Genomic DNA, 27302 nt, shown 5'->3' with positions numbered 1-27302 from the left:
AGAGTTAAATAAAGAAAAGTAAAGGATGCCAGTGTTTTACAATTCTTAGTAAAGATGTAAGATAATTTCTGGATTTACATTTATTTTATAAACTAATACATTCTGATTTAAGTAAAAAACCTTGGGCTTTTGAAGTTAGACCTCATTATTAAATAGTGTAAATGTAAAGATATTTCACTAATAAAATGTTCAGAATTTCATAATAATTTCAAAATGTCCCATGGATTGAAGGTACAGTGTTGTTAAAAAAAAGTTAATAGGGTGGCCAGTTGGCTCAGTTGATTAGAGCATAGTGCTCATAACAACCACCAAGGTCGCCGGTTCGATTCCCACATGGGCCAGTGAGCTACACCCTCCACAACTAGATTGAAAACAACGACTTGACTTGGAGCTGATAGGTCCTGGAAAAACACAGTGTTCCTCAATAATCCCTAATAAAACAAAAGTTAATAAAAAATGTGTTGGGTTTGTTTTTAAAAATCCAATTCTTTTTTGTTAGGTGAGAACTAGAACAGTTGCTGAATGTGTAGCATTCTACTATATGTGGAAGAAATCGGAACGCTATGATTACTTTGCTCAACAGACAAGATTTGGAAAGAAACGATATAACCATCACCCTGGAGTTACGTAAGTTCCTTGGACTTGACTTCAGGAACTTTATTTGTAACTGTGATAGGCAGTCATAAAATTATTGGGGTGTGTTTTTCAGGGATTACATGGATCGTTTGGTAGATGAAACAGAAGCTCTGGGTGGGACAGTAAATTCTTCAGCCTTAACTTCAAACCGACCTGAGCCTATTCCTGATCAACAGCTGAACATTCTCAACTCTTTCACTGCCAGTGACTTGACAGGTAAAATGGGCATATTTTTGCGTTCTTTAGCTTGGCCCAAACTTGTGTCCTCCTTGTTTCATGACATAGGACAATTTACTTATAAACCATTTTCTATTTTTTTCTTTTTAGCTTTGACCAACAGTGTAGCAACCAGCTGCAACCCCACGGATGTGAATTGTTTGGATGATAGCTTTCCTCCACTGGGCAACACACCCCGTGGACAAGTAAATCATGTGCCTGTTGTAACGGAGGAGTTACTCACCCTGCCCAGCAATGGGGAAAGTGATTGTTTTAATTTATTTGAGACTGGATTTTATCATTCGGAGCTGAACCCCATGAACATGTGCAGTGAAGAGTCAGAAAGACCAGCAAAGAGATTGAAAGTGGGCATTGCTGTTCCTGAATCCTTTATAAATGAGGTTTCTGTAAATAATTTGGGTGTGGACTTTGAAAATCACACACATCACATCACCAGTGCCAAAATGGCTGTCTCTGTGGCTGACTTTGGCAGTCTGTCTGCCAGTGAGACCAATGGTTTCATCAGTGCCCACACTCTGCATCAGCATGCTGCCCTTCACTCTGAGTGACCCGCGTGAGGGACCCAGAAACCGTGGGTGTGCAGTACCAGTAAACTTGAGGGAAGTGTCAGGTTTGCTTAGTCTTTCACTGGAAGTTTGAACGTTTTTCACTATGACATCAGTGATGTCAGTATGTATAGAACTATATCTTGATTTATCAAGAGTATTTTCATTTTTCAATCCATAAATGTGGAAATGAACTATGATCAGCAGAGTTGGGGACTAAGATTGAACTCTGTGGTGCAGCTTTAAGCTCTGCGTGTCTCCTCCTCATCTCCCAATACCTCTTCCCCACTCCCTTCTTTTTCTATTTTCTGTTCCCCACACCCCTCACTCCCAATTTTAAAACCTGTAGACAGAGGCCACCAGCTCAAAACCAGCACAGATGTTCTGAACTGAATGGAGTGGCTTCTTCTTGTGTAAATTCCTTTTGCCGTAATGGATGCAGTGGAATAACAATGTTTACAGGTACCGATCCTGATCCCTGCTAAATGTAGCATTTTTGGGTTTTATTTTCTTAACTAAAAGCAGGGTTAGGTTTCTTTAAACTGCACAAACATGCAAAGATTTTTTAAACATGGAAACTTCTCTCATGTTATTCAACTAGAGCACTTCAGTTTACAAAACAGCAAGTCCATCTTTATGGAAGCCAGCACAAGGAACTGTGTGCAAATTATGAAGACGCTTGCTTGGATCCTGTTTGAAAATACTGGACCAGGGCTCCCTTACACAAAATCAGTCATCTTACTGTCGCAAGATTTTTGTGTAACTTCATTTATTGGCTACAAATTTGGCGTTTGAAGATGTGGTATTCCAGTGAGGTTTTTGTCCACCATTGTCAAGATTGTAATTGTAAAAATCATACCAGTCGTTGATAATTTAGTTTATCCTGAGGCAGTTGACTGGCCGGGCACAGTCTACAAAGCCTAGGATGTTGCCACTCAATGGTTTACATTTTGGGACACCTCTTAAGTTGTTTGTAGCACTGCAGTTCAAAGTGTTAATATTTAGGAGGGACTTCCGGATTTACACATAATGCAGTAGAACCTTGAAGTATATTTAAACTATTTTGTTTAGCTTGAACAGTTGGCAAGAAAAATGTGAGTTCCTATCTGAAATAGAATGGTACGTTACCACTTTTAAGTTTTAAAAAGTTATAGACATTCAGATGCATCTCCAACTCACTTTTATTTTTATTACAAACATTGTGAATGAGAAGCCATTGTCATAAACTTTGGCCATTTTGGCTCTATAGACATGCATCTTTAAGTTACAACGTGAATTCAAACCATATGTAATACAGTATTAGGATATAATAAGCTTTGCTTTTATATTTCAGTTAAAACAGAATTTTACTTTTTTTTGCACCGCCTTAATTAAATTTTCAATTTCTACTAGTTGTCTTGCTTTGCAAAAAACTTAAACGTTTGGCTGCATTGCTGATATTTGTAAGTATAAGTCACTTCAAGGTTGTGCTGATGAGTAGGTAGATTGTAGTAAACTTAGTAGTGATGGAAAGGGAGGGTATTTATTATACAAACTGTGAACTGCAATGACATCCTTAGTTTTGGATGATGTGTATTCTTGTTTTTCTTTGCAGCGTTTTAATGAAGATTGCTTTGAAGTGTTTACGCAGTAGCACATTTACTATAAATTGTAGGTTAGCACAGTGGACAAAAGTAGATAAATTAATAACTTAAAATCAGTCTCTAATTTATACATCTAAAGTCTAGCATTCCTGTATGCACACAGTAAATAATGGGTAGCCTGGGCTGTATGTTGCTTTTAGATATTTTTATCCAAGTTGTCAGCTTCTTATTGCTGTGGTGTTGTGCTAAACTTTGACCTTATTTCTTTTGTTAAAAATCAGTACAACTTCTATAATTTACTAAGATACTGGCCATAATCGTCCATTGTTATCACTTTAATTTTCACTCTGGGTTTACAGTGGCTGGTCTGTATAAAATAATTTACACAAAGATGACTGAATGGTAATACCAGTTGCACTTAAATGAACATGCCCATTCTCAGTAGCTGATGCAGTAATATATTCAGTTTATCTATGCATTGCTGGGATCTTGATATAAGGTGGAAACAGTGTTTCTTATCTAAAGTTTTGATTATCAGCAAGTTGAATGGACACTTTAGTTATTTAAATAAAGATTTTTGACCAAAATCCAGAAAATGATATGAGAGAAAAATAAATTCCAGCTAGTTTAATAGATTTTTAAATGCCAATCTGATTTTAGCCTCTTAGAGAGTGCTAACTAGCTGGTAACGTTTACTTTTAATTCCTTGTTAAAATGAGGCAATAATTTGCAAGATTTTTGTATATATATGTAAATTCTTCATATCTTTTTAGATCTAATTCAATATTTTCTGACTGCTTCTGCCATGTATAATACCATTTTTGTGCATGCTTGATGTGACATTCATAAATTGTACCACTATGACTTTATCCATGTAAAATAGCTATTTATTGAATTTTCTTTTAAAAGCTGGATTTAACTGGTTTTTTTCCCTCTCCGTATAGCATCTTAACAGAGAATTTGTTACCGTTTATTAGAAGAATTGCGTTTGAGAGCATGCAAATAACTGATTTGCAATTACATGAAGAAACAATAATGCCTTTATTATCAAGTGTTAAGCACAATTCTTATAACAAACTGTGATAAATTCTTTTTTTTCCTTTGCTGCATTATTTTCGTATGAACAAACCAAAAATCCATGGTGAGCAGTTGCAGTGTTGGCTGATGTATCTTTTATGTACAGAGAATTTGAAGAGGACGGCGGATTCATTTAGAAGTGTAACTGGTGCTGTGATTATAGCAATACTTTTATTAGTCGTACTTCATCTTTTTCATGCTAGCTTTTTAAATGTTCAGTTTTCCTCTTGTCATGGTCAACTGCTGAATTTACTTGAAGGATGTAGAATACTGTTTAAACAATACTAAAGTGTGTACAATTAGGTCAAAGAATTGTGCAATTGTTTCCTTTTTAATTTTTAAAATTGAGGGTCATAAATATTTGAGAACATCAGATCTAATAGAGCATAGTGATACTATTTAATTTAACCAAAGTCTCTAGTGAATATTTCAACTTTGAATGTAAACTAATGAATAAACCTGACCACCAAGGAGATTGTTTGCCCAGAGTTTCAAAGCACATTGTCTACAAATGGAAATTGAAATAATTTATAAAAATATTGACATTACTATGTTTTTTAAAAAGTTCTTAATTTTTTCACTAAAAGGAGGAAACTATTAGTTTTATTGTTAAATATGGTAGATATTAAAATTCCTCTTAGATAACCAGTGATTCCAATGGTCCCAGTTTGAAGTAAGTACCCTGTATGAGATTAATTAGTGACAATCAGAACAGGTTTTAGTATCAGATGTTCAAGAGGAAGTTGCTATTGTTGTATTGATTTTAATATTTGTACATAAACACTGATTTTTTTGAGCATTATTTTGTATTTGTTGTACTTTAATACCTGGTGTACAGTTCCAGAAATAAAAATCTGGAAATCTTTTTTTTTTTCTTGGTTCGTGTGAATATTTGCCACAAATAGATTTTAATTTAACGAGTCTTAAGCTAAACACATGGGTAGTAGATATTTAACTACTGCTAAATTGGTTTTAGATGTAGTAAATATTTGATAAGTAATAAAGGTGGTAGATAAAATAAGTATTCTTTAAATCCTCTAGTAAATTTTCATTTATAACTGAATTGTAGTCATCTCAAAGTGAGGATTATACTTTCAGTTTAATTCAGGAAATATTTGACTGTCTTATGTTTCAAAAACTGTGTCTTTTAGGAACATAGCTGAAATTGAATCACATTATTATTTGACAATATATTTATGGTAAACTAGTCTTCCTTATCTATAATATTCATAGTTTAGTAGACTAGAAATATCTTCGCTAAGTCTTCATGTTTTCAAGGTAAATATCTTTCAGCCTAATTTCACAAGTTTGTCCCCATATTTCATTTGCTCTTACCAGAGCTTTCTCTGTATAGTTCTATTCTTAACATGTTGTGTACGGCGGGGTTTAAATCCCTTGTGAAGATTCTCGTGATCCGTACACAACGTGTTAATATGCAGTGATAAGATTGCATATAATGTCCAGATTTGTATAAGGACAAAAGTAGGATAAAAATGAAAAAAAAAAAAAAAAAAACCCAACCCAACCAAAAAAAAACCCCACCTTGACTCCTCTGCTTTGGTAACTTGTCTAAAACCACATTCCTTCATTCAGACACCAAAGAGCCTTGATGTGCAGGGCTCTGTGGTGGACACATAACATAGATGCCTTCAACGGGGACTTTTGAATACAGCCAAGAGTACAGCCAAGTATCATATGACAGCTAAGTAGTATTTCAGGCTTTTAGGGGAAGGAGGAGACCCTTGTGGGAGCAGAATAATCTCCAGTGACTTCTAGACCTTATTCCTTTTGGCCATAATTTCCATCGATGGTACGCTTTTTGAACCTGCTGCTTCTCTGACTTCTCAGGCCTCATGGCATCTGTAAATTGGACATTTCATAATACACACTTAAACCAACCCCTGGGACATAGTACTGTTGGCCATTTCCCATCCAAGTGAGTGATCCCTAATCCTCATCCTGTTCCCGTGACTGTGGGTTCTGACAAAACAGTGCCAAGGGCACTGAATTCCTGGTCCTGGAAGGGGAATGCTCACTTTTTTCTAGGTTTAATACCCCAGTTAACGTTCACTTTAGAGATAATGTACTCTGTTCTGTACCTCGATTTTGATGAGTCTGTTTTTACAGAGGTAAAGTCAATACTGCTACAAAGTTGTTTTCTGGTGTAGAAGTCAAAAAAATTTCAAAAGAATGTCAGAAATGAAAACAGCCATTTATAAATCTGAATTATTTTAGTAAAAAATGCTTTATTTTTAAAAAATACCTTTACTCCATCTTTCCAGTCCAGACCAAATTATGCTATGCAAGCTTTATACTCCCACTGTGAACATTTTAGGAGCAGGAACCATGTTTTATTCTTTGAATCTCTCAGGACCTTTCATGTGGTAGGTATTCACTAAATGTTTGATGACGTTACTCTTAAGCTGATAGAGAGTTTTTCTCCAACTTAAAATACCCAAACTTTTAAGACAAAAGTTAAAAGAAAGGTATAAAGAACAACCCAGACAGATTAGCATTTTACTATATTCGGTCTCTACATAACATGCGTTTTTTTTCTGAACTGGTTTTCAAGTCATTGACATTGTAACACTTCATTTGTAAATGCTTCAGGCCACCTAATATGGCCACAGGAGTTGGTGTCCATATTTTACACGTACATGAAGTTCTAGGTAACAGGATCTTTTCAGTTAAGTAGATTGGCTTTTTAACAAGATGAGTCTCCCTTGGTTTCTCAGGATCTTTGTGATACAAAAGACAAATGAGTTTGAGAAAAATAATCAGAGAAGCTGTCATGGATGTGTATATTCATGATAAATGCTATAGAGAAAAAGAAGGGAAGTGGAATGGGGTGTTTCAGGGGTGGCAGCTGGGGATTGTAGATTTCAATAGGGTGGTTCGGCAGGGTGACGGAGGGAATGAGTTATAGGCTGTCTGGGGGGAGGTCTTTGCAGGCAGAGCTAATGCAAAAGTCCTGAGGTGGGAGTGTGCCTGGCTGGTTCAAGGAGAGACAGGCAGGTGTGACCTAGGGTGCAGTGAGCAGGAGATGAGTTCAGAGGTAGTGAGCAGCTAGATCATGTATGTGAAGGACTTCCACGCTTACTCCAGGATAGGAGTACACAGAGGCAGGTCAAGATCTGACTTTCAAAAGAATCACTTGGTGATCTATTCTGTAAAGGGGCAGGAGGCTATTAAAATTGCACTAAATTGAGAAAAGCTGTTGCTGTAGCGGTGAAGGTGGTTAGAATCTGGTTATACAGGTTCCATGTTAGGATCTGAGGGGCCCAATAAATAACAGCCTCTTCCCTATCCATGTTTGGAACTGAGAGTTGGACACAGGAGTCAGGTTGATGGAGATCAAAGTAATTATTACTAAGGAAACTCTGGAGAAGGTGGCTTCAGAGCTGCGGCAAAGTTGGCTCACTGATACTCCACCTCAGAATGAGACTCACTCCATCACTGGCTGGGCTGACTACAGGCTACTCCTTGCATAGGGCAGCCCAGGACACATTCTCTGCAGGTAGAGTCCACAGAGAAGGATCTAGAGGGGTCTGGGCCATAGGTGTCTAGTTCTTCAAAGATAATCTTAGAAAAATTCTCTCCCTCCCGTGGGTGGAGAGAGAGGCCTGGAGCATTACGAATGGAAGCCTTCCACATGGAAACAGGAGAAATGGGGAATAGGTGTTCTGCCCACCACCACTATCTTTTACCTATATTCCCACACCAAACAACCTCTCACACTTTTAAACTGTATGTGTAACTAGTCAAATAAAGTACAGAAAATAGTATAATGACCCCCCATTTCTTCCTTAGCCAGCTAAAACAATCTTTAATTACACACATACAGAAGCACACCTCAATTCATGGTAACAACAAATATTTTTGGCTTTATTCTATAAAAATAGAGCTTTTATAGAAGTTCATACATATCAACACTGCAAGAATTGCTGATGACTTGGCTAAAATTTTATAAACCACCAAAGAGATACATAAAATAAAAAAAAAAATTGAAATTATATAAGTTCAGGCAGGTTTTAATTTAACAAGCGTCTGTGTATTTAAGTGAAAACCAAATAAAATTGTAATTCATTACCTATTTGAAATTGAAGCAAATAGCTTTTGTCATGGAATTGAAACAAATATCGTATCAATAAAAACAAAAAAACTCCCACTCCAATTAGGTCTCAAAATATTTTTTGTACAGCTGGAACTCAGGAATAATTAACAAAAAAACATTTAGAATTAACTCAATAGATGAGTAGAAAACCTAACTTCTAATTCATAGTTAGCTGACAATTGTATAATAGTTTGAAAAAAGCTCTTCTCCTTGTTTGATGTCCCTGAGTGCAACAAGAATGACACATCGAAGTGTACTGAAAACAAATAGAAATATACAAAAGTTACAAGTAACAGATACAAGCTCATATTTTTAATTTAACCAATATGGGTTTATAGGTGTCATTTTATTCATATTCCTTATTAGCCTCTTAGGAAAGAACTATATCTGTAGGGAAATAGTTCTTATCACTGATGGAGGTTATTTTAAAGTAGAGTATGTCTATTCTATATCATTTTAAAAGACCCCAAATCAAGAAGTTTGTACAACTGACTACTTCTGAACATGTTGTTTTTATTTTCAGGTCCTCAAAACTGGTATCACAAAAAGCATTTTAAAATGGTATTTATTATAGTTTAACATTTTAAAATTAATTTGTATCTTTGTATTCTGCAAAGCTGGAAACATTACTTAAAATTAAGATTTAAAAAAATACTTTTTGTGGATACAAGTCAGGTAACTTTCAATGTTCCTCCTCTTCATTTAACTCTTTCTGTACTTGTTGAACAGTAATGACATGCCCCAGAGTATATGGCTAAAAAAACTAATTGCTAAATACACAAACACACACATATACAGAGAAAAGTTACCAAGTTTTAAGTATAGGGAACAGTCTAAGTTTTAAATATCACTCATTTTAAAAGGACAATTTAATAGGACCCACACAAAATAAAGTTTGCTAGCAAATGTCAACACAGTGAAATGATATTAAGATTACATCGTCCTACAGCATTGCTATATTTAAAAATTGTTACATGAGTATTCTCAGACTTTACACTTAATGGACAGAAAATGTTACACTAAAATAAGTATCTTCTGAATATTTCCTGTTTATCACCATTTTAAAAAAATTAATTTTTTAAATTTAACTATAGTTGGTATACTCCCTGTTTGTCTTTTTTTCACTAGTAAGTTTCCAAATCTAACAGTGAACTGGGCAAAAGAAATAATAGTGTAATTAGACTTCTTTCTTCAACTGGGTGTTTTCATGTGAGATGGAGAACATGATCCTTAAAGTTTTTGAAGACTTTGTGGGTACGAAAAACAGAATCACTTGAAAATAACTTTAAGGTTGATGGTATTCATAAAGTACTACCTAGAGTAAAATAGGCAATAAGTAGAATAAGCTAAATGGAAAATTTTTAATTTCAAATAAGTCTACGTTAACACATTAAGGTGTGATGAACATAAAAATCTAAGTTACAATTTTTCACTAAAAAACTTAAACTTACTGCAAATTCTATACAGCTTTGTTTTAGACAATATATATTTTTAAGTACAGCATAAGACAGAAGATAGGAAAAGCCCTTCTAGAAGACTAACCTTTGTTTATCATTGCTGTAGGCAACATTAGGAAGGTATTGCTTCAATTCTATAGGGAAAACTGCAGGCACATCAAATTCCTGATAACAGACATTAGCTGGTCTATCTAGGAACAAGTACATAATTTTTAGAAACAGCCATTTTATAAGGTCATAGAAAACAGTACTGAATCATGACATTTGATGTATAGTTTTCTAAATTATCAGAATATGCTCAAATTAAAAATCACTATTATGTTTCAAGCACTGCTAAGTTTTATTTTTATATGTATGTGTGTATGTTTTATTATTCACTTTTTGAAGATCAGGAAACAGAGGCTCAGAAGGTTAAAAGTTACATAGAAGAATCAGGCTTCAAGCTCATGTCTCCCTAACACGAAAGCCTATGCTACATGTAGCCAGATGATCAAACTTATACATATGGGAAAGTCAAGCCCCAGAGACGGTAAATGACTCACAAACTTAGGAACAGAAAAGGGATACCAGTCTAGAGGTTAATCTATAAGGCTATATTGCGGCACAGACAAAATAATCTCTAAATTAACTATTAAAAAATGATGATCAAAAGGGCAGTTATCAATTGCCTATATTTACTGCAAAACCAGAACAAAAATAGTAAAGAATTCCAATTAATGTATATCATTATTTCCCCAAATTCTCTCTTTATATCTGCCTCTAATATAGTTTACTTAAGGGCTTCAAACAGCTGACATGTTCAACCCAACTGTGTCTGGCACACATTCATATGGCAAAGAGAGAATTACCACTGCTATATTTACATGTTGTCTCACAGCCCCATGGTGCCAACTTACCATTTGAACAATTATTGACATACTGTCCTATGGCCAGTGGATTCTGAATTTCTGATGTTAGCCATGTACTATCACTCATTTTTAGAGGGCCAAGTCGATCCCTCCCATTGCAAGACCTGAAAAAGGTAAAAGCATTAGCTAAAGGATTATTCTTCTGTATCTTACAACTCAAAAATGCAAAATTAACCCTACAACTGAAAAAGTGCAATTTCCCTTTAAACACTTTTGTCTAGTCAATAGGGCAACTAAGGCTAATGGTCAGTCATTGTGGGATGGTTCTGTCTCCTATAATTAAATTTGAACAAAGGCTCTAATTTACCTGTACACGACTTTTGATATTCCTTTGTCATTTCCATCAATGAGTACCCCATCCAAGCATCTAAAAATAAATGGATTTCCAATGGACTGGAAGAAGATTGGCTCATATTTATGATATACTGTACCTATTATAAAACAAGACAAAGACATATTACAGCAACATGTAAAAATCATAAACATCATGATAAGGACCTTTCTATGGAACATAAATGTAACATGGAAGAATCTATTTTAATTTCTCTACCTTTTTCTAATATTTCACCTCGAATCTAGATTCACATTCTCTTTGGCTACCTTCCCCTTTAAAGAGTGCCCAACAGTAGATGGAGCATAGAATCAACTTGTCCACACAATGTGACTTGCTTAACAAAAACGTGAACACATTTCAAGCTCAGTTTCACAAAGTCATGGGTTTTTTCTGTTTGTTTGTTTTTAAAGTAACATCTATCAAAGAAAGAGTCTTTTAAAAAATGTATTTTGCTAATAACCAATTAAATAATGTGGAAATATGTGGGAATAGATAAGTCAGACATTGGGGTTGTTTCTCCTTCCATTGGCAATAGGGGAAATGAAAAAATTAGTATTTACTGGGTATTTATATTCTAGACATGTTAAGTTATTAAATTTATTTTAGTATTAATTTGTTGCTGGCTTGTTCCATTTAGTTTTTACAGAGTCAGTTGTGTAGGGAGAAACTGAGACTCCTTTGCTTAGGGACGAAAATTAGAAAATAGTAGAAGGACTTTTTCAAAAACATAGGTCTATCTGACAAACATCCACATGTATTTTACATTGCACCAAATAATATGTTAGTTTAATAAATAACATATTTTACTGAGCACTCCAGTCAATGATCTTTTGCAAAGATGCTGCTTTACTTTCTAAGTGTAGAAATGGCAGGAAGGTCTTTATTCAGTGATTTATGGGTTTAAATTTTATCTTTCATGTTTTAATCAATAACCATTTTTACCTTCAGTTATCAATTATCTCAGCCAAACCAACTTATTCTCTAGTGACTTCTAAGTATTCAGTCTGATCCTAGGAGGCCATATTATATTCTCCTAAACTTACACACTGACTATAAAATTTTTCTTAAAAGAAAAATGCATTTATCCCAACAAATACTTATAGATACTTTCTAACAAATAATTTACAGTTAATTTCCAAATTTAAAAATCTGTGGAAATCTTGAGTTTCCAATTCAACTCCTTACTCTAAGAATTGCAAGGCTAGATATTTTTTTGAACTTGTATTTATCAATATATAAGAAACTCTTGGCAAAGTACTAATTGTGCCATTACCAGGATACATAGATACAACCGCGCCTTTTGGTACCAATCCTTTAGTAACGAAGACACCTTTTCCAGCAGAAATCAATGAGCTAGTTGCTCGGGCAACACTGAAACCCAATGTTTTATAAAGAACTTCTTCTGGTTTAAAGATATTTTGCTGATGATGTCTGTATTCAAGCAGTTTCACCCTTGGATGTTGAACTGACAGTAGATCTTGATATTTTGATTTAACAGGTTCTGGAAGCATAGTCAAGATATCTGATTGTTTAATGAAATCATTTATGAATAGAGCTTGGAAAACTTTCAGTAATGTTCCTAGGACATCTTCATCTGAGATAACTTTGTCTTTGGATTCCTCTGGAACATATCGGAGGGTCCTGAAAATGGGAAAAGTTTCCATTCACTACCTTTCAACTGATAAAAGCCAGACAGTCTTGATGCTTTCTGGGCTACTGGCCTTAATGAAGATTATTCTTATGTGTTTGATGGGCAGAAAACTAAGAAGTTCGGAAAAGAGTTGTTTGGGTGTAGTTCTAGTTACCTAACTTCCAGTAATAACCTATACAATTTAAAACAGCAAATATTTACGAAAAGCCCAATGTATACCAAATACTGTTGGGTCCTTAATATTCATTATGTCTTTTTTGCAGACAAGGAAACAGGTTTGGAGATATTAGGAAATTGCCCAAAGTACTGAGGATGGTAAGTAGGAGAGCCATAAGCAGAAACAGGTAGCTGTTTTGGCCCAAAGACATCCATAGCTGTTATGTGAATGTTATCAACGTAAGACTCTTCATATGCAATGGCTTTTTATAGGTGTGTAGTTTCAAATACAAATTTAACATTATACACTTTGTCACATACTCTCCCAGGAGTACCTTACTTCTTCAATGACTACATCGCTTTTATTTCCATAGTATTTTTACTTCTGAACAAAAAGGAAGAAATCTGCCTCACAGTTTTATAGTTAATGATGCATCTGAATTCGTTTCAGTAGTATGAAACTTTGGGAAAACTCTGGTTATTTACTAGCCTTCGTGGGAGCTAGTTCACCTAAGTGAGCATTATGTGGACTTCGCCCAGATTACTACTGTGTTTCCCTGAAAATAAGACCTAGCTGGACCGTCAGCTCTAATGCGTCTTTTGGAGCAAAAATTAACATAAGACACGAAATTATATAAATTATATTAATTATATATTATATTATACCCAGTCTTATAGTAAAATAAGACCGGGTCTTATATTAATTTTTGCTCCAAAAGACGCGTTAGAGCTGATTGTCCGGCTAGGTCTTATTTTCAGGGAAACAGGGTAGCAAGCCACTTATTAAAGCCAGCAATAACGCTGAACCCCGGTCACGCACTCAGACAGCTAGGTCCCCTTCTTCAGACCCAACACTCAGAATACCTGTTAGTGGCTTTTTTTTGTTCGTTTTTATGCGTCAGGTACTCCAACCTGTTATCCTCATAGCCAGGCTGGGTTGCTTTCACGTATAAACTACGGAGCTGTGAAAATAAACCGGTTTGGCTTTTCTAAGGAATTTCAAGCTTCTAACTATTCCTTGGAGGAGAGAAGGGCACGCACTCTCACGCTGTATGAATTTTCTTCTTTTTCAAAAATTTGTTTTTGCCCAGTCACAGGCGCCCCCAGCCAGTGCAGACAGCAAAACCTACAACACATGCCAACGCCCGCTGGGGACCGAAACCCTGCGGGCTCTCCAAGCGTGGGGCACGATGGGAAACAGACCTCAGGCTCTGCCCACCTACAGCTCCACGCCCCTACCGAGCCCCCGGCCCTCCTCCAACTCCAGCCTCAGCCTCGGCCTCGCCTACCTTGGGTCCCGCCTGCTTCTGGGTCCGCCCACTTAAGCCCCGCCTGCCCCAGGCGCTGTGGTTGCCCCAGACTCCTCCCGTATCAGGCTCCACCCACCAGGAGTCGGCTGGCCTCAGGCCCCCTGGCCACCCGAAGCTCCGCCTGACTGATGCTCCGCCCCACTTGCCTCGGGCCCACTTGCCTCGGGCCCACTTGCCTCGGGCCCACTTGCCTCGGGCCCACTTGCCTCGGGCCCACTTGCCTCGGGCCCACTTGCCTCGGGCCCACTTGCCTCGGGCCCACCGGCTGCAGTGGCCTCTCTGGGTTGAAGGAAGATGCCCCTGCTCCTGGCGTCTCGTCCTCCTACCTCGGGTTGTGGCTTAGGTTCAGCGCGATCCAAGGTACGAAGCGGTACCTGTAACGGCGCCATCGCAGCCACAGGCCCCGCAGCAGGCGGCCGGGCATGGCTGTCCGGTGGCGCCCTGACGAGGATGACGCGGGAGACGTGGGTCGTAGTCTCGGGTCCGCCCCAGCCAGGGGAGGAGCGGAGGCCGCGTTGTCCCTCCCCTCCTGGGTCTCCGCCTTCAGTGCCGCACTCGGGGTTCCTGGTACCCCTGTCTCCTGTCGCTGGTGGCCTCTGTGCCACCCCTTTATTGATCCCAACTCGCTGAACAAGTGCGTAGAGCTGAAGGAGGCCCCCTTATTCACGTTTTCTTTCTCCGTTTGCTCCTGTATCCTCCCCCACCCACACAGACACACACACACACACACTTAGGACAAGTTTAGACAACGCTTAGTTCCAATAGGAGCAAACTACAAGAATCCATCAACCATCTTCAAATCAACAAGTGTTTATTAAGAAATAAATCGGATGGTGCCATTTCTTCAGGCTGGAAGGTGGGCTTTCCTATTCTTTGCCCGAGAGGGTGAATCTTAACCTAAGTCTAAATTGAACAGGTCAGACCTGGTGAAAATTCAGGTAAATGCAAGTGGTCTTAGGACATTTATTCTATTCCAGAAAGAAATAAAAGCAAGGAAAGAAAATTGCCAGTGTTATTTCACTCTAATATCATATGATTTTCGCAAACGCTAGAGGGCCTGCCGTCAGGTATTATGTTTGGTAAGTTGCCATCCAGACTTACCTGATTTGCTAAATGGAGTCAATTCACTTCCAGGTTGTATTAATAACTGAAACTGAAAGAAAGTGATTTTATGGTCTCTAAACTTAAGAGGAATCAAAAGGAACTAGTTGAATCCTTACTTATAGATATATTGTAGGGATGGAGTCCCAGAGAGCAGTTTCCCGGCTCTCGGGCTCACATGGAAAGGTGCTGACTCAGGTAGTAGATGGTCATCAGCTGTGACTAGTTAGCCATCAGCGGTGACTAGTTGGCCATCAGCTGTTACTGGTTAGCCATTAGCCACTGATATAACTGCCGTGGCTACGCTTGCAAGCAGATTGTGGGTTGCAAATCGTGTTGATCCTACTTCCTGTGTCTCTCCCGGCCGCCAGTGAGACGAGGGTGCAGGAAGACCCCTGGTTGGGGTACTGGCGGATGTGTGCTTTTGTGTCTTGACCAGCTGCCATCGAGAATATAGTGGTATGACTGACTCCCCTATCTATGGCTCCGTTGCTGTCCCTTTTTGGCCTCACTATATCCTGTTCTTGTGTGGGGAGAGTTGAGTCCCTGCATTACATATATTTATCTTTTTTAAAAAGTAGTTTTTGTATATGTTTCCAGTGCTTTTTTATTTTTAATTGTTATCATGTAGTTTAATCATCTGCAATGTACATCCAGCAGAAAGGACCATTTTGCGTAGATATTTAGTTATTTATTTTACTGAGGTATAATTGACATATAACATACGGATATTAGTTTCAGGTGTACAACATAATGATTCGATATTTTTACATATTGTGAAATGATCACAAGTCTAGTTAATATCCATCACTGTACATAGTTACTTTTTCTTGTGATGAGAAATTTAAGATTTACTCTCTTAACTTTGAAATATGCAGTACAGTATTAACTGTAGTCATCGTGCTGTACATTGCATAGTCATGCCTAATTAATTTTATAACTGGAAGTTTGTACGTTTTGACCCTCTTCCCTCATTTTGCCCATCTCCATCTTTAGAAACCACCAGTCTGTTCTCTGTATCTATGAGCTTGTTTTTTGTTTTTGTTTGTTGTTTTCTATTCCACATATAAAGGAGACTATGTGCTAATTGTCTTGCTCTGTCTGACTTACTTCACTTAGCATAATGTCCTCAAAGTTCATCCATGTTGTTGCAAATGGCAAGATTTCCTTTTTTATGGCCAAATAATATTCCATTGTGTGTGTATTCTATATAAATATTGATAAATTTATGTAAATACATAAATATACAGAGGGTGCCAAAAAATGTATACACATTTTAAGAAAGGAAAAAACTCTATTAAAATTGTAATATTCAATATGTGCTGTGGGGACAGAGTCCCTGAGAGCAGTTTCCAGGCTCTCAGCCTCACGTGGAAAGGTGCTGGCTCAGGTAGTAGATGTCCATCAGCTGTGACTAGTTGGCCATCAGCTGTTACTGGTTAGCCATTAGCCACTGATATAATTGCCTTGAGGGGGTGGTGGGTTGGCAGAGAAGCAGAGAGAAGCAGAGAGAAGCAGAGAGAAGCAGAGAGAAGCAGAGAGAAGCAGAGAGAAGCAGAGAGAAGCAGAGAGAAGCAGAGAGAAGCAGACAAGCAGACAAGCAGACAAGCAGACAAGCAGACGGCAGGCTGCGGATCGTGTGGCTCCTGCTTTCTGTGTCTCCAACCCAGCTGCCAGCGAGAATATAGTGGTATGACTCCCCTATCTATGGCTCCGTGGGTGTTCCTTTCTGGCCTCACCATATCCTGCGTTCTTATGTGGGGAGTGGGACCATAGACCCCGCATGACACCCTGCATGACATATATCGATAACAAAAGATGATTACAAATCATGTTTGACTTCTGCAATTACAAGAGATGCTCAAAGTGTTTACCATCAGTGTAATTTTTTTCATTTTATATACATATATATATATATACATATACATATATATATATATATATATATATATATATATATATATACACACACACACACACACTAGTTTTAGGTGTACAAAACAATGTAATAGACATTTCACCCCTCACAAAGTGATAACCCCCACCCCAATCTATTGCCTCTGACATCGTGTATATCTATTACAAATCCATTGACTCTATTCTGTATGCTGTACTCCATATCCCATGACTATATATATATATATATATATATATATATATATATATATATATATAAAATTATAATTGACATTCAATATTATTCAGCTTCAGCTTCAGGTGTATAGTACAGTGGTCAGTCAACCATCAGTGTAATTTTAATACAGTTTTTTTCTTTCTTAAAATGTGTATAAATTTTTGTGGCACCCTCTATAAGAATAGATAAATATATATTAAATATATGTATTATATCTTCTTTATCCATGGACACTTAGGTTGTTTCCATATCTTGGCTGTTATAAATAATGCTGCAGTGAGCATAGAGGTGCATGTGTCTTCATAGTAGTAGTCTTTGGATAAATACTGAGAAGTAGAATTAGTTCTATTTTTAATTATTTTGAGGAACCTCCATACTATTTTCCATAGAGGCTGCACCAGTTTACACTTCCACCAACAGTGAACAAGGATTCTCTTTTCTCCACATCCTCACCAACGCTAGTTATTTATTGTCGTTTTGATAATAGCTCTTCTAACAGGTGTGAGGTGATATCTCATTGTGGTTTTGATTTAAATTTTTCTAATGATTAGTGATGTTTAGCATCTTTTTATGTACCTGTTGGCCATCTGTGTGTCTTCTTTGGAAAAATGTCTATTCAGATGTTCTGTCCACTTTTTAAATCTTATGGGTTTTTTGTTGTTGTTATTGAGTTCATTATATATTATAGATATTAACCCCTTATCAGATATATGATTTGCAGATATTTTCTCCTATTCAGTTGGTTGCCCTTTCATTTTGTTGATGGTTCCCTTCACTGTGCAGAAGTTTTTTTTGTTTGGTGTAGTCCCAGTTATTTATTTTTGCTTTAGTTGCCTTTGCTATTGGTGTCATATCCAAAAAATCATCACCAAGACTGATATCAAGGAGCTTTGATTGTGTTTTCTTCTAGGAGCTTTATGGTCTTCAGTTTTACATTCAAGTCTTTAATCCATTTTGAGTTTATTTTTATGTATGGTATAAGATAATTGTCCAGTTTCATTCTTTTGCATGTAGCTGTCCAGTTTTTCCAACACTATTTATTGAAGAGACTGTTCTTTCTCCATAGTTTATTTTGTCATCTATCAATTGACCTATATGCGTGGGTTTATTTTTGGGCTCTCTATTTTGTTCCATTGATCTATATGTCTGTTTTTATGCCAGTATCATACTGTTCTGATTACTGTAGCTTTGTAATATAATTTGAAATTAGGGAGCATGATGGTGCTAACTTTGTTCTTTCTGAAGATTATTATATTGGCTATTTGAGGGTATTTTTTGGTTCCATACAAGCCATACAAATTTTAGGATTGCTTGTCCTATTTCTGTGAAAAATGTCATTGGAATTTTAATAGGGATTGCATTGAATCTGCAGATTGCTTTGGGTATAATTTTAATAATATTAATTCCTCCATTCCATGAACATGGAATATCTTTCCATTTATTTGTGTCTTCTTTGATTTCTTTCATTAATGTCTTACAGTTTTCAAGGTACAGGTCTTTCAACCTCCTTGGTTAAATTTATTTCTAGGCATTTTATTCTTTTTGATGCAATTGTAAATGGGATTTTAAAAAGAAATTCTCTTGCTGATAGTTTGTTATTAGTATATAGAAATATAACAGATTTTTGTATATTGATTTTGTATCCAGCAGCTTTACTGAATTTATTAGTTCTGACAGTTTTTTGGTGGAACCTTCAGGGCGTTCTACATATAATATCTATATAATATTATGCCATTTATAAATAGTGAGAGTTTTACTTCTTCCTTTTTACTTTGAATATCTTTTGTTTATTTTTCTTTCCCAATTGCTCTGGCTAGGACTTCCAGCACTATGTTGAATTTAAATTTATGGTATTCAATTACTTTTTAGTTATCTAAGTAATTAATGAAAACAACATTTTCCTTATAACAAATAGAAACATGGTAGATAAGGCTCAGCTCTCCTTTAACCATACCCTATAACCTGTGCTTCCACAATCCTGGTCCTTATTTGCTCTCCTCAGAAGTTATCAAGCTGATGTTTTCTGCCAGTCTTATTTCTATGTATTTACATAACTGTGTATGTTCCTATAGAAAAATCATAGAATTGTGTGTATGTGTTTTTTAAAATACTGTAAGTATCTGCAACTTCTTTTATTCATCCAAAAATATTTTTTGGAGTCTCCCCATATTAGCTTGTGTAACTCTACTTCATACTTTTATTTCTAAGGTTTTGCCTTCAAGTTTTATATTTATTGTAATTTTCTGGTAGGTATACTTTATGGAATTTGTCAAGAATTTTTGTCTTAAAATTTTAGTGTAGTGAATTATAATGACAGATTGTCAAATGTTGCACCGTCCTTGGATTCCTGAGATAAGCCTACTCAGTTATGAGTAATACTTTGGCCATACTCTATAGTAGGTGTATGATTTTGTTGTCATCCCACATTTACCTTGAAGTGTGTTTTAATTTTCAGTCTCATGGCTTGTTTGTAGTTGACAGGCTTTGGTTTTAGGCTCATGCTGACTTCATAAAAAGAGTTGAGAAGTATTTCTTCTCTACTTTCTAAAAACAATATTTGCATAAGATTGGTGTTATTCCTTCCTTGAATGTTGATAGAATTCACCAGTGAAACGCTCTGTGCTTATCATTTTCTTTAATAATGAATTCAATTTCTTTTAAAGATATAGGGCTATTCAGAATTTCCTTTTCATCTTGCTTCAAGTTTGGTAAACTATATTTTTCATGGAATTTGTTCATTTCACCTAAGTTGTCACATTTGTTGGCATCAAGTTGTTCATAAATATAGTCTTACTGTCCTTTTAATGTCTGTATGATCTAAGTAATAATCCCACTTTCTTTCCTGATTTTGGTGATTTGTGTTGTTCTTTTTTCTTCATCATTGTAGCTAGAGTTCGTTGATCTTTTCAAAGAAACAGTTTTTGACTTTATTTTCTGTTGTATGTCTATTTTCTATTTTGTTGATTTCTCTTCTTTATTATTGTATATGTTCTACTTACTTTGGGTAAGTTTACTCTTCTTTTTCTAGCTTCTTAAAGTAGAACCTTACATCACTATTTTAGACATTTGTTTTTTCAGATTTAAGCATCTAAAATTATAAATTTCCTTCCAAGCATTAATTTACTTGAATTGCAGGAATTTTGATATGTTGTATTTTCATTATCATTTAGTATAAAATATTTTTAAAAATTTTCCTTGTGGTTTCTTTTTTTTGATTCATGGTTTATTTTGGAGTGTGTTTTTAATTTCCAAATATTGGGGGTTTTCTTAGATATCTTATTGTAATTGGTTCTTAATTTAATTCTGTTGTGGTTAGAGAGCATGTTTGAGTTCAGTTCTTCTAAATTTATCGACTTGTTTTATGTCCCAGGATAGGTTCTATCTTGGTGAACATACCATGTGCAATTGAAAAGAGTGTATATTCTGTAGTTCTTAGGTTTAGTGTTCTGTAAATATCATAGGTCATGATGGTTGAGCGTGTCATATTCTTTAGATCATCTATATCTTTACATAAAATTTTAAATACAGATAAATGAGAAACAACGAATGGCAGACAGTTTTATAATACATCACATATAACAAGCAGAGGGTTAGCATTGGTAGACATGGAGATGTGCTACTGTCCAAAATTGCCCTCTTTGCTCTGATGTCTTACTTCAGCTCATTGTGGTTTTCAGTCTCTCCAAAACCCCACCCAATTGAGAATAAGATATGTGTGCTGTATTTTTCAATTTAAAGCCCATTTATGCTAAAATCACAAAAATGCCATGTAGGAAAGATAGTCTTTTTTTTACTATTCTATGTATCTACAAATAGATACATAGATGTCTACCTATGTCCCTAGATGGATTGTAACTTACAGATTTCAACAAATAATTTGAGTTCCTACTATGTCCCAGGCTCTAGTGTAGGTGACAGATATTAAGTAAATACATGAATGATGTCAGAGGTGATTAGTGCCCTGAAGAAAATGAAGCAGGGTACTGAAAAGAGAGTGGGATGGATCACTTTTATGTGTGTCATCCGTTCCCTAATGGGACTTCACTCTCTAAGGGTCAGTTGGGGTGGGACTAGGGGTAGCAGCCTTGAATGGGGTGGTGACATGGATGACTGAGACCTCAATGACAAGAAGGCACCAAACTTGGGAAGATCCGTGGGGAGAATCTCTGGATAGAAAATCCAAAGGCACTGAGGCGGGAGGAGCTTGATGTGTTTAAGCAAGGAACAGAAGGGCAATGTGGCTAGAATGTGCTAGTAAGGGAGCAGGGCACGATGAAGCCAGGGAGGAGGTCAGCTCGTACCCTGCCTTGCCGTTCCGGCTGGGGAGTTGGGATTCTTAGTGTAATGGGAAGCCACTGGAGGGTTTTACGTAGGGGAGTAACATGATCTGATTCTTCTGTTTAAAAGATCACTTTGAGTATTTGGTGGAGAATAGGAAGGTAGTCACCACACAAGGAAGGTTGGTTAGGAGGCTAACACAGTAGTGCAGGTGAGAGATGATGTTAGCTTAGACGAGAGTGGTAGCTGTGGCAACGGAAAGGCTGGATGGGTTAGGATTATATTTTAGAGGAAATGATTGGACTTGCTGGTGGATTGGAAGTGGGAAGGTGAAGTTTTGTAATGCCTATGAGAAATGGCAAGTAACTAGTTGAATATTACATCTGGAGCTTTGAAGTAAAGCCATAGTTGGAGATAAAACTGGAGTTTCCGCCAGAGGACTAGATGAGATCACCTAGGAAGAAAAGGGAGACGGCAAAGAATGTACATTGAGCGGTGACCATGAGTTTTGCAAGATGTGGGCCCACGATGATGTGGTCAAAAGCAGTTTCAGTGAAAAGTCTGTGGGTTTGAGTGTGTTGAGGAGAAAATGTGAGTTGAGGAAGCAGAGACAAGTTTACATAACTCTTGCAGTAAGTTTTACTGAAAGGGAGGCAGAGAAATGGAGCCAAAGGCAGGGAGGAATTTGGTAAGATGAAAGGTCCTCTAGCATATTTACGAAGGTTGGAAAATTAAGTTCGCGAACTCATCCGAGAAAAAGTGCTACATACCTCATTGCTGAATATCACTAGTCACCTTTGAAATACTCCCCTTGGAGTACTAGCGCCTAGTCCACCCTTCAAAGCCACTTTGGAACTCTTTTTCTGGAATGGCCATCAGAGCTGTCATCGTATTACCCTTGGTGTCCTGAATGTCATCAAAATGTCTTCCTTTCAATATTTCCTTTATCTTCAGGTAAAGAAAGAGGTTATTGGGGGCCAGATCACATGAGTAGGGACAATGTTCCAATACAGTTATTTGTTTGCTGTCTAAAAACTGCCTCACAGACAGTGCTGTGTGAGCTGGTGCATTGTCGTGATGCAAGAGCCATGAATTGTTGGCGAAAAGTTCAGGTCGTCTAACTTTTTCATGCAACCTTTTCAGCACTTCCAAATAGTAAACTTGGTGAACTGTTTGTCCAGTTGGTACAAATTCATAAGGAATAATCCCTCTGATATAAAAAAAAGTTAGCAACATCATTGCAACAAGTTCACGAACTTAATTGCCAGACCTCGTACGTAACGATGAGAATGACCTTATAGAAAGGAAGAAATTGTATAAATGTATGGGTAATTTCCAGAGTAAAGTCCTTAAGGTGGAAGCTGATTCAGAGCACAAGTGGAGAGGCTGGTGGCCTCTGGCAGGAGCAGGGATGCATTTTCAGCTGCAGCAAGAGGGAAGGCAGAGTGTGGGCTCAGCAGGTGTCTTAGTGGATTTGTCCTGAGAAAGATGAGGGCTAAATCTGACGACTACTAGTTTCTCAGTGACCTATGAGGCAAGATCTTCAACTAAGAAGAGTTACGGAGGAATATTGTTGGAGGTTTTCAAATGAGAAGATAAGATGTAAAATAGCCCTGAATGGGAAAGCCAGTCTTGTAGGGAAATATAGGAGGGAGTTGCTGAACTGTCTATCTGCTCCTGGGTAAGCAAGGAGGGATCCTCTTCCTTCTCTCCACCTTCAGAGGAAAGGTTTTCTCTCTGGAAAAAGACTAAGTTTATGTTGACAAGCTAGCAGATATCCAGACATTTAATGAAATCCTGGCACTATGTATCCACTTAATATTTTTTTATGGGAAGAATCAGTAAATAACTTAGAGCTTTAACTCTGTCCAAGAAAGAAGTGTTTTTTCCAAACTATAAGCTGGAGGACAGGCTTACTTTGCATGAATCAGATAATGCATTTTTGGTCACTTTTTCTTGACTGGAATGTGTGTGTGTGTGTGTGTGTGTGTTGGGGATGGAGGTACGGGCAGTGGGAGGCAGAACTCTGATTTCAGTTTTTTGGTGAAGAGGATATTTAAAAATGGTGGGTGTTCTGGAGTCTATTTGAATAGCTTCATTGTCTAATGTGGGTAACATAATTGTCAAATATTTATTCACTAATTACTGTACAGTTTTAAAAGATTACACTGGAGATGGAAAAGCATAACTTAGAAAAATTAAATGTTGATTATCATAGATTTTCAGTGTGAGTTACTGGAGTTAAGGAGTGTGTCAAAGAGAAGTAGGTAGAAGAGAGGTGGAAGGGAAGGGATAGCAATAAGCCAGCAGTTCTCAAAGTGTAGCTTGGGGACACTGGGGGGTCCCTAGGACCTTTTTAGAGACTTACAGGGTAAAAACTATTTTCATAATTTTATTAAGATGTTATTTGTCTTTATTTATTCCCATTCTCTTACAAGGGTACCATGGAGTTTTCTGGGGTATTGCATTATGTATAAGACAGACTGAATACAAAAGCAGAGATGAGAGTTTAGCTGCCTTTTATTAAGCCTGAAATGAAATAGATTTACAAAAATATAAAAAATTTACATTTTATAAAAATTTACATTTTTCTCACTGGGGGGATTTAGATACTTTACATAAAGATATATTATCCATATTAACATGTAAAAAGATTTTTAAGTTGTTATTTTAATGAATTAGTTAAGTAAATATTTGAAACTTTATCTGTTTTAATGTATAATACAGTAAATCTCAGTAGATGTAACTCACATAAAAGCTCCTTGGGGACTTTTGATGATTTTTAAAAGTTACTGTAATGGGGTCTGAAGAGAAAAATGTTTGACAATGGAGTGTTAGAACCACATATTGTGATGCAAAACTTTGGAAGGAAAGTATATGACAAAGCATTTAATCTGACGTGAAGTTAGTGCCAGTTCTATGAGTTACAGTAGTATATTGCATATTGATACAATTAGACACAAAGTATTTTGAAGTTATTTTGTGCTGCAAGACCTAAAATATTACATAAAAAGAAGAAATAAAAAAAAAATGGTCTCTGCTAGTCTTTGTGTGAATTAGCAAAAGCCACTTCTTCCTCCAGCCACTTTCCTGGAGGAAGATAATTGTAATAAATATGCAAAGCTATTAGGACTGTAATGTGAATAATGCCCAATAGAGTTGTGTAGTACACAGTTGATTGTGGTGGCTTTGAGTATCAGTTGGAAGATCCAGTGCCATTGGTTGTCAGCTGCTTCTCAGACCAAATTATGAGACCAAAATGTTCGAGAACCACTGACATGAGAAACGGTGCAGAGGTGGGATTGAACACAGTGGTTTCAGAGAATGTAATGATCTGGCTAGAGCAAAAATTTGCATTAGGAATAGTAGGAACTAAAGTCTTGAGGCAGACTAAGGTCCGATCATTGGATAATCTTGGGATTTGAGGTGGTAGGTGGTAGGTAGTCATTGATGGTTCTTAAGCAGAGCACTAGATGTAGAAATAGTTTGGGAAACTCAGAATAACAATAGTTGGCAGGATTAATGGGTGGGTGGTCATACAAGACCAAGGGCGTCTTGAATATAGGAGACCAGGGAAGAAGGTATTATTTATCTTGATACAGCCTCTTTCTCCTAGGTTGTGACTGTCAAAAAGGCGTGGGGGAATAGGAGTATCCTGTTTGACAATAGCTAAACATCAAGTCTAGGTTTTAGATTGGAAAAATTGAATTCTCAGTGATTAGCTGGAATTTTTTCAATTTTCTAAGCGGAACACTGAGATAACTGCTTTATTCCTGAGTAAGGAGTGAGGGAAAGTCTGGTTTTCAGATATTTGGCAAGTTTACACACTATTAAAATCACCCTTTAGTTAAAGAAAAGTTTTACTCTGCTGCCCTCTTCTGGATCTTTTGTAAATGCCTAAGTAGTTCTTCCACTGGTGGTCACTTAGTGTAGGCTGAATTGCGAAATACAGAAACTCAGCAGAAAGGGGAAAAAAGAGTAAGAAAGAAAGAAAGAAAAAAAAAGAAATCAAGGTAAAATACAAAAAGAAATTAAGCCAAATCAAAATATATACAAACTTAGAAATATTTTTTCAACACTATTTTGAAAAATTCTAACCTATAGAAAAATACAGTGAGCAACCATGTATCTTTTATGTAGGTTCACCAATTGTTAACATTTTGCAACATTTCCCCCCATATATATTTTTCCTTTTCCGTTTGAATGTAAATTCCAGACATCAGCTTCCCAAGAATGACATTTTTCTAATTCCAGTACCGTTATCACATCTTTTAAAGTGAACCTTAATTCAATATTGTGAATATATAGTCCATATTTAAATTTCTCTAATTTCAAAAATGCCTTTTTATAGCTTTGTGTTCTTTTGTTATTTGCTTTTTAAGTTGAATCTAAATTCACACATTGCATTTGATCTATTTTAGTCAAGTCTAATTTAATCTATGTCCTGCTTTCATTTCTTTTTTACGACACAAAACTTTTATAAAGAAACCATGCTTGTGTCTTGTACAACGTTTTTTTTTTTTTTGGTTTTCTTTTCTTTCTTTCTTTTTTTTTTTTTTTACTTAGGAGAATGGTGGAAATGGATATGTTTTATTTTTTAAAATTTTATTATTAGGATTAAAAAAATTTTTTCCCATCCTTCACCCCTCTCCCCTTTGGCAACCATTAGATTGTTTTGTTTTAAAAAATTTTAGTAAGCTATAATTGGCATACAATATTATATTAGTTTTAGGTGTACAACATAGTGATTTGATATTTATATACCTTATGATGTGATCACCACACTAAGTCTAGTAACCATCTGTCACTGTGCAAAGTTATTACAATATTATTGACTATATTCCCTATGCTATATACTACATCTCATGGCTTATTTATTTAATAACTGGAAGTTTGTACCTCTTATTCCCCTTCAGCTTTTTCACCCATCCCGCCACCTGTCTCCCCTCTGGCAACCATCAGTTTGTTACATTTCTGTGAGTCTATCCTTGTTTTGTTTGCTTGTTTACATTTTTTAGTTCCACATATAAGTGAAATCATGTGGTATTTATCTTTCTCCGTCTGACTTTTTTCACTTAACGTAATACCATCTAGGTCCATCCATGTTGTTGCAAATGGCAAGATTTCATTCATTTTTATTGGTGAGTAATATTCCCTTATATTTATACCACGTCTTCTTTATTCATTCTTCTACTGGACATTTAGGTTGCTTTCATATCTTGGCTATTATAGATACTGCTGTAATAAACAGGGGTGCATATATTTTTTCAAATTAGTGTTTTTATTTTCTTCGGATACTCAGGACTAAAATTGCTGGGTAGTATGGTAGTTCTATTTTTAATTTTTTGAGGAACCTCCATACTGTTTTCTATAGCAGCTGCACCAATTTACATTCCCACCAACAGTGCACAAGGGCTCCCTTTTCTCCACAGCCTCACCAACACTTGTTATTTGTTGACTTTTTGATAAAAGCCATTCTGACAAGTAGGTGGTATCTCATTGTGGTTTTGATTTGCATTTCCCTAATTGCTAGTGATGTTGAGCATCTTTTCATGTGTCTATTGGCCACCTGTATATCTTCTTTGGAGAAATGTCTATTCAGGTCCTCTGCCCTTTTTTAAGTTAAATTTATTGGGGTGAAATTGGTTAGTAAAACTATGTAGTTTTCAAGTGTACAATTCTGTAATACATCATCTGTATATGGCATTGTGTGTTCACCACCCAGAGTGAGTTCTCCTTCTGCCCATATTTTAATAGGATTGTTTGGTTTTTATATGTTGA

The 27302-nt window shown here is 36.5% G+C and overlaps 2 protein-coding genes and 1 long non-coding RNA gene across 8 annotated transcripts in view; 2 read left to right on the top strand and 1 right to left on the bottom strand.

Moving 5' to 3' along the window:
• The window catches only part of MIER3 (MIER family member 3), a 31938-nt gene extending 26995 nt beyond the window's left edge, over positions 1 to 4943 (top strand). For 2 of the 3 annotated variants that reach the window (XM_088796515.1, XM_088796514.1), the window contains exons 11-13: positions 500 to 627; positions 710 to 852; positions 964 to 1565. In XM_088796515.1, the coding sequence (XP_088652641.1) occupies positions 500 to 627; positions 710 to 852; positions 964 to 1421 (729 nt within the window). In that variant the 3' untranslated portion in view covers positions 1422 to 1565. Of the gene's footprint in view, positions 1 to 499; positions 628 to 709; positions 853 to 963 lie in introns of all 3 variants that reach the window. The other variant, XM_019743287.3, reaches the window with a different exon arrangement.
• A 2992-nt stretch (positions 4944 to 7935) lies between these two features.
• On the bottom strand, positions 7936 to 14487 carry SETD9 (SET domain containing 9). 4 transcript variants are annotated; one of them, XM_019743268.3, is made up of 6 exons: positions 14335 to 14487; positions 12165 to 12532; positions 10865 to 10988; positions 10546 to 10661; positions 9735 to 9840; positions 7936 to 8448 (listed from the first exon to the last, which is right to left on the bottom strand). In XM_019743268.3, exons 1-6 carry the CDS (start codon positions 14430 to 14432, stop codon positions 8361 to 8363), a joined length of 900 nt encoding a protein of 299 aa, XP_019598827.2. In that variant the 5' UTR covers positions 14433 to 14487; the 3' UTR covers positions 7936 to 8360. The 4 variants fall into 4 exon arrangements, with proteins under 4 accessions (XP_019598827.2, XP_019598834.2, XP_074185032.1 ...); XM_019743275.3 differs by having other exon boundaries at positions 8311 to 8448; positions 9735 to 9836; XM_074328931.2 differs by lacking the exon at positions 7936 to 8448 and adding an exon at positions 9373 to 9507.
• Positions 14230 to 27302, top strand: part of LOC141570705 (uncharacterized) — a 43762-nt gene continuing 30689 nt past the window's right edge. Inside the window, exon 1 of the long non-coding RNA XR_012495136.2 lies at positions 14230 to 14368. This is a non-coding gene — a long non-coding RNA (uncharacterized LOC141570705). The remainder of the gene's footprint in view (positions 14369 to 27302) is intronic.

This window comes from Rhinolophus sinicus, chromosome 3, assembly GCF_057876585.1.
Source record: "Rhinolophus sinicus isolate RSI-liver-muscle chromosome 3, RSI-T2T, whole genome shotgun sequence".
NCBI lineage: Eukaryota > Metazoa > Chordata > Mammalia > Chiroptera > Rhinolophidae > Rhinolophus > Rhinolophus sinicus.
The sequence above is the reverse complement of the archived record's forward strand: the minus strand, read 5'-3'. Positions and strand labels throughout refer to the sequence as shown.

Excerpts from the sequence above, each read along its gene's own strand:
- SETD9 (XM_019743268.3), bottom strand. The coding sequence starts at position 14,432 with ATGCCCGGCCGCCTGCTGCGGGGCCTGTGGCTGCGATGGCGCCGTTAC. Across the intron at positions 10,662-10,864 it reads ATATCAAAAGTCGTGTACAG|GTCTTGCAATGGGAGGGATC; the intron begins GTAAATTAGAGC and ends TACCTTTTTCAG. Across the intron at positions 9,841-10,545 it reads TGTCAATAATTGTTCAAATG|ATAGACCAGCTAATGTCTGT; the intron begins GTAAGTTGGCAC and ends ACTTGTTCCTAG.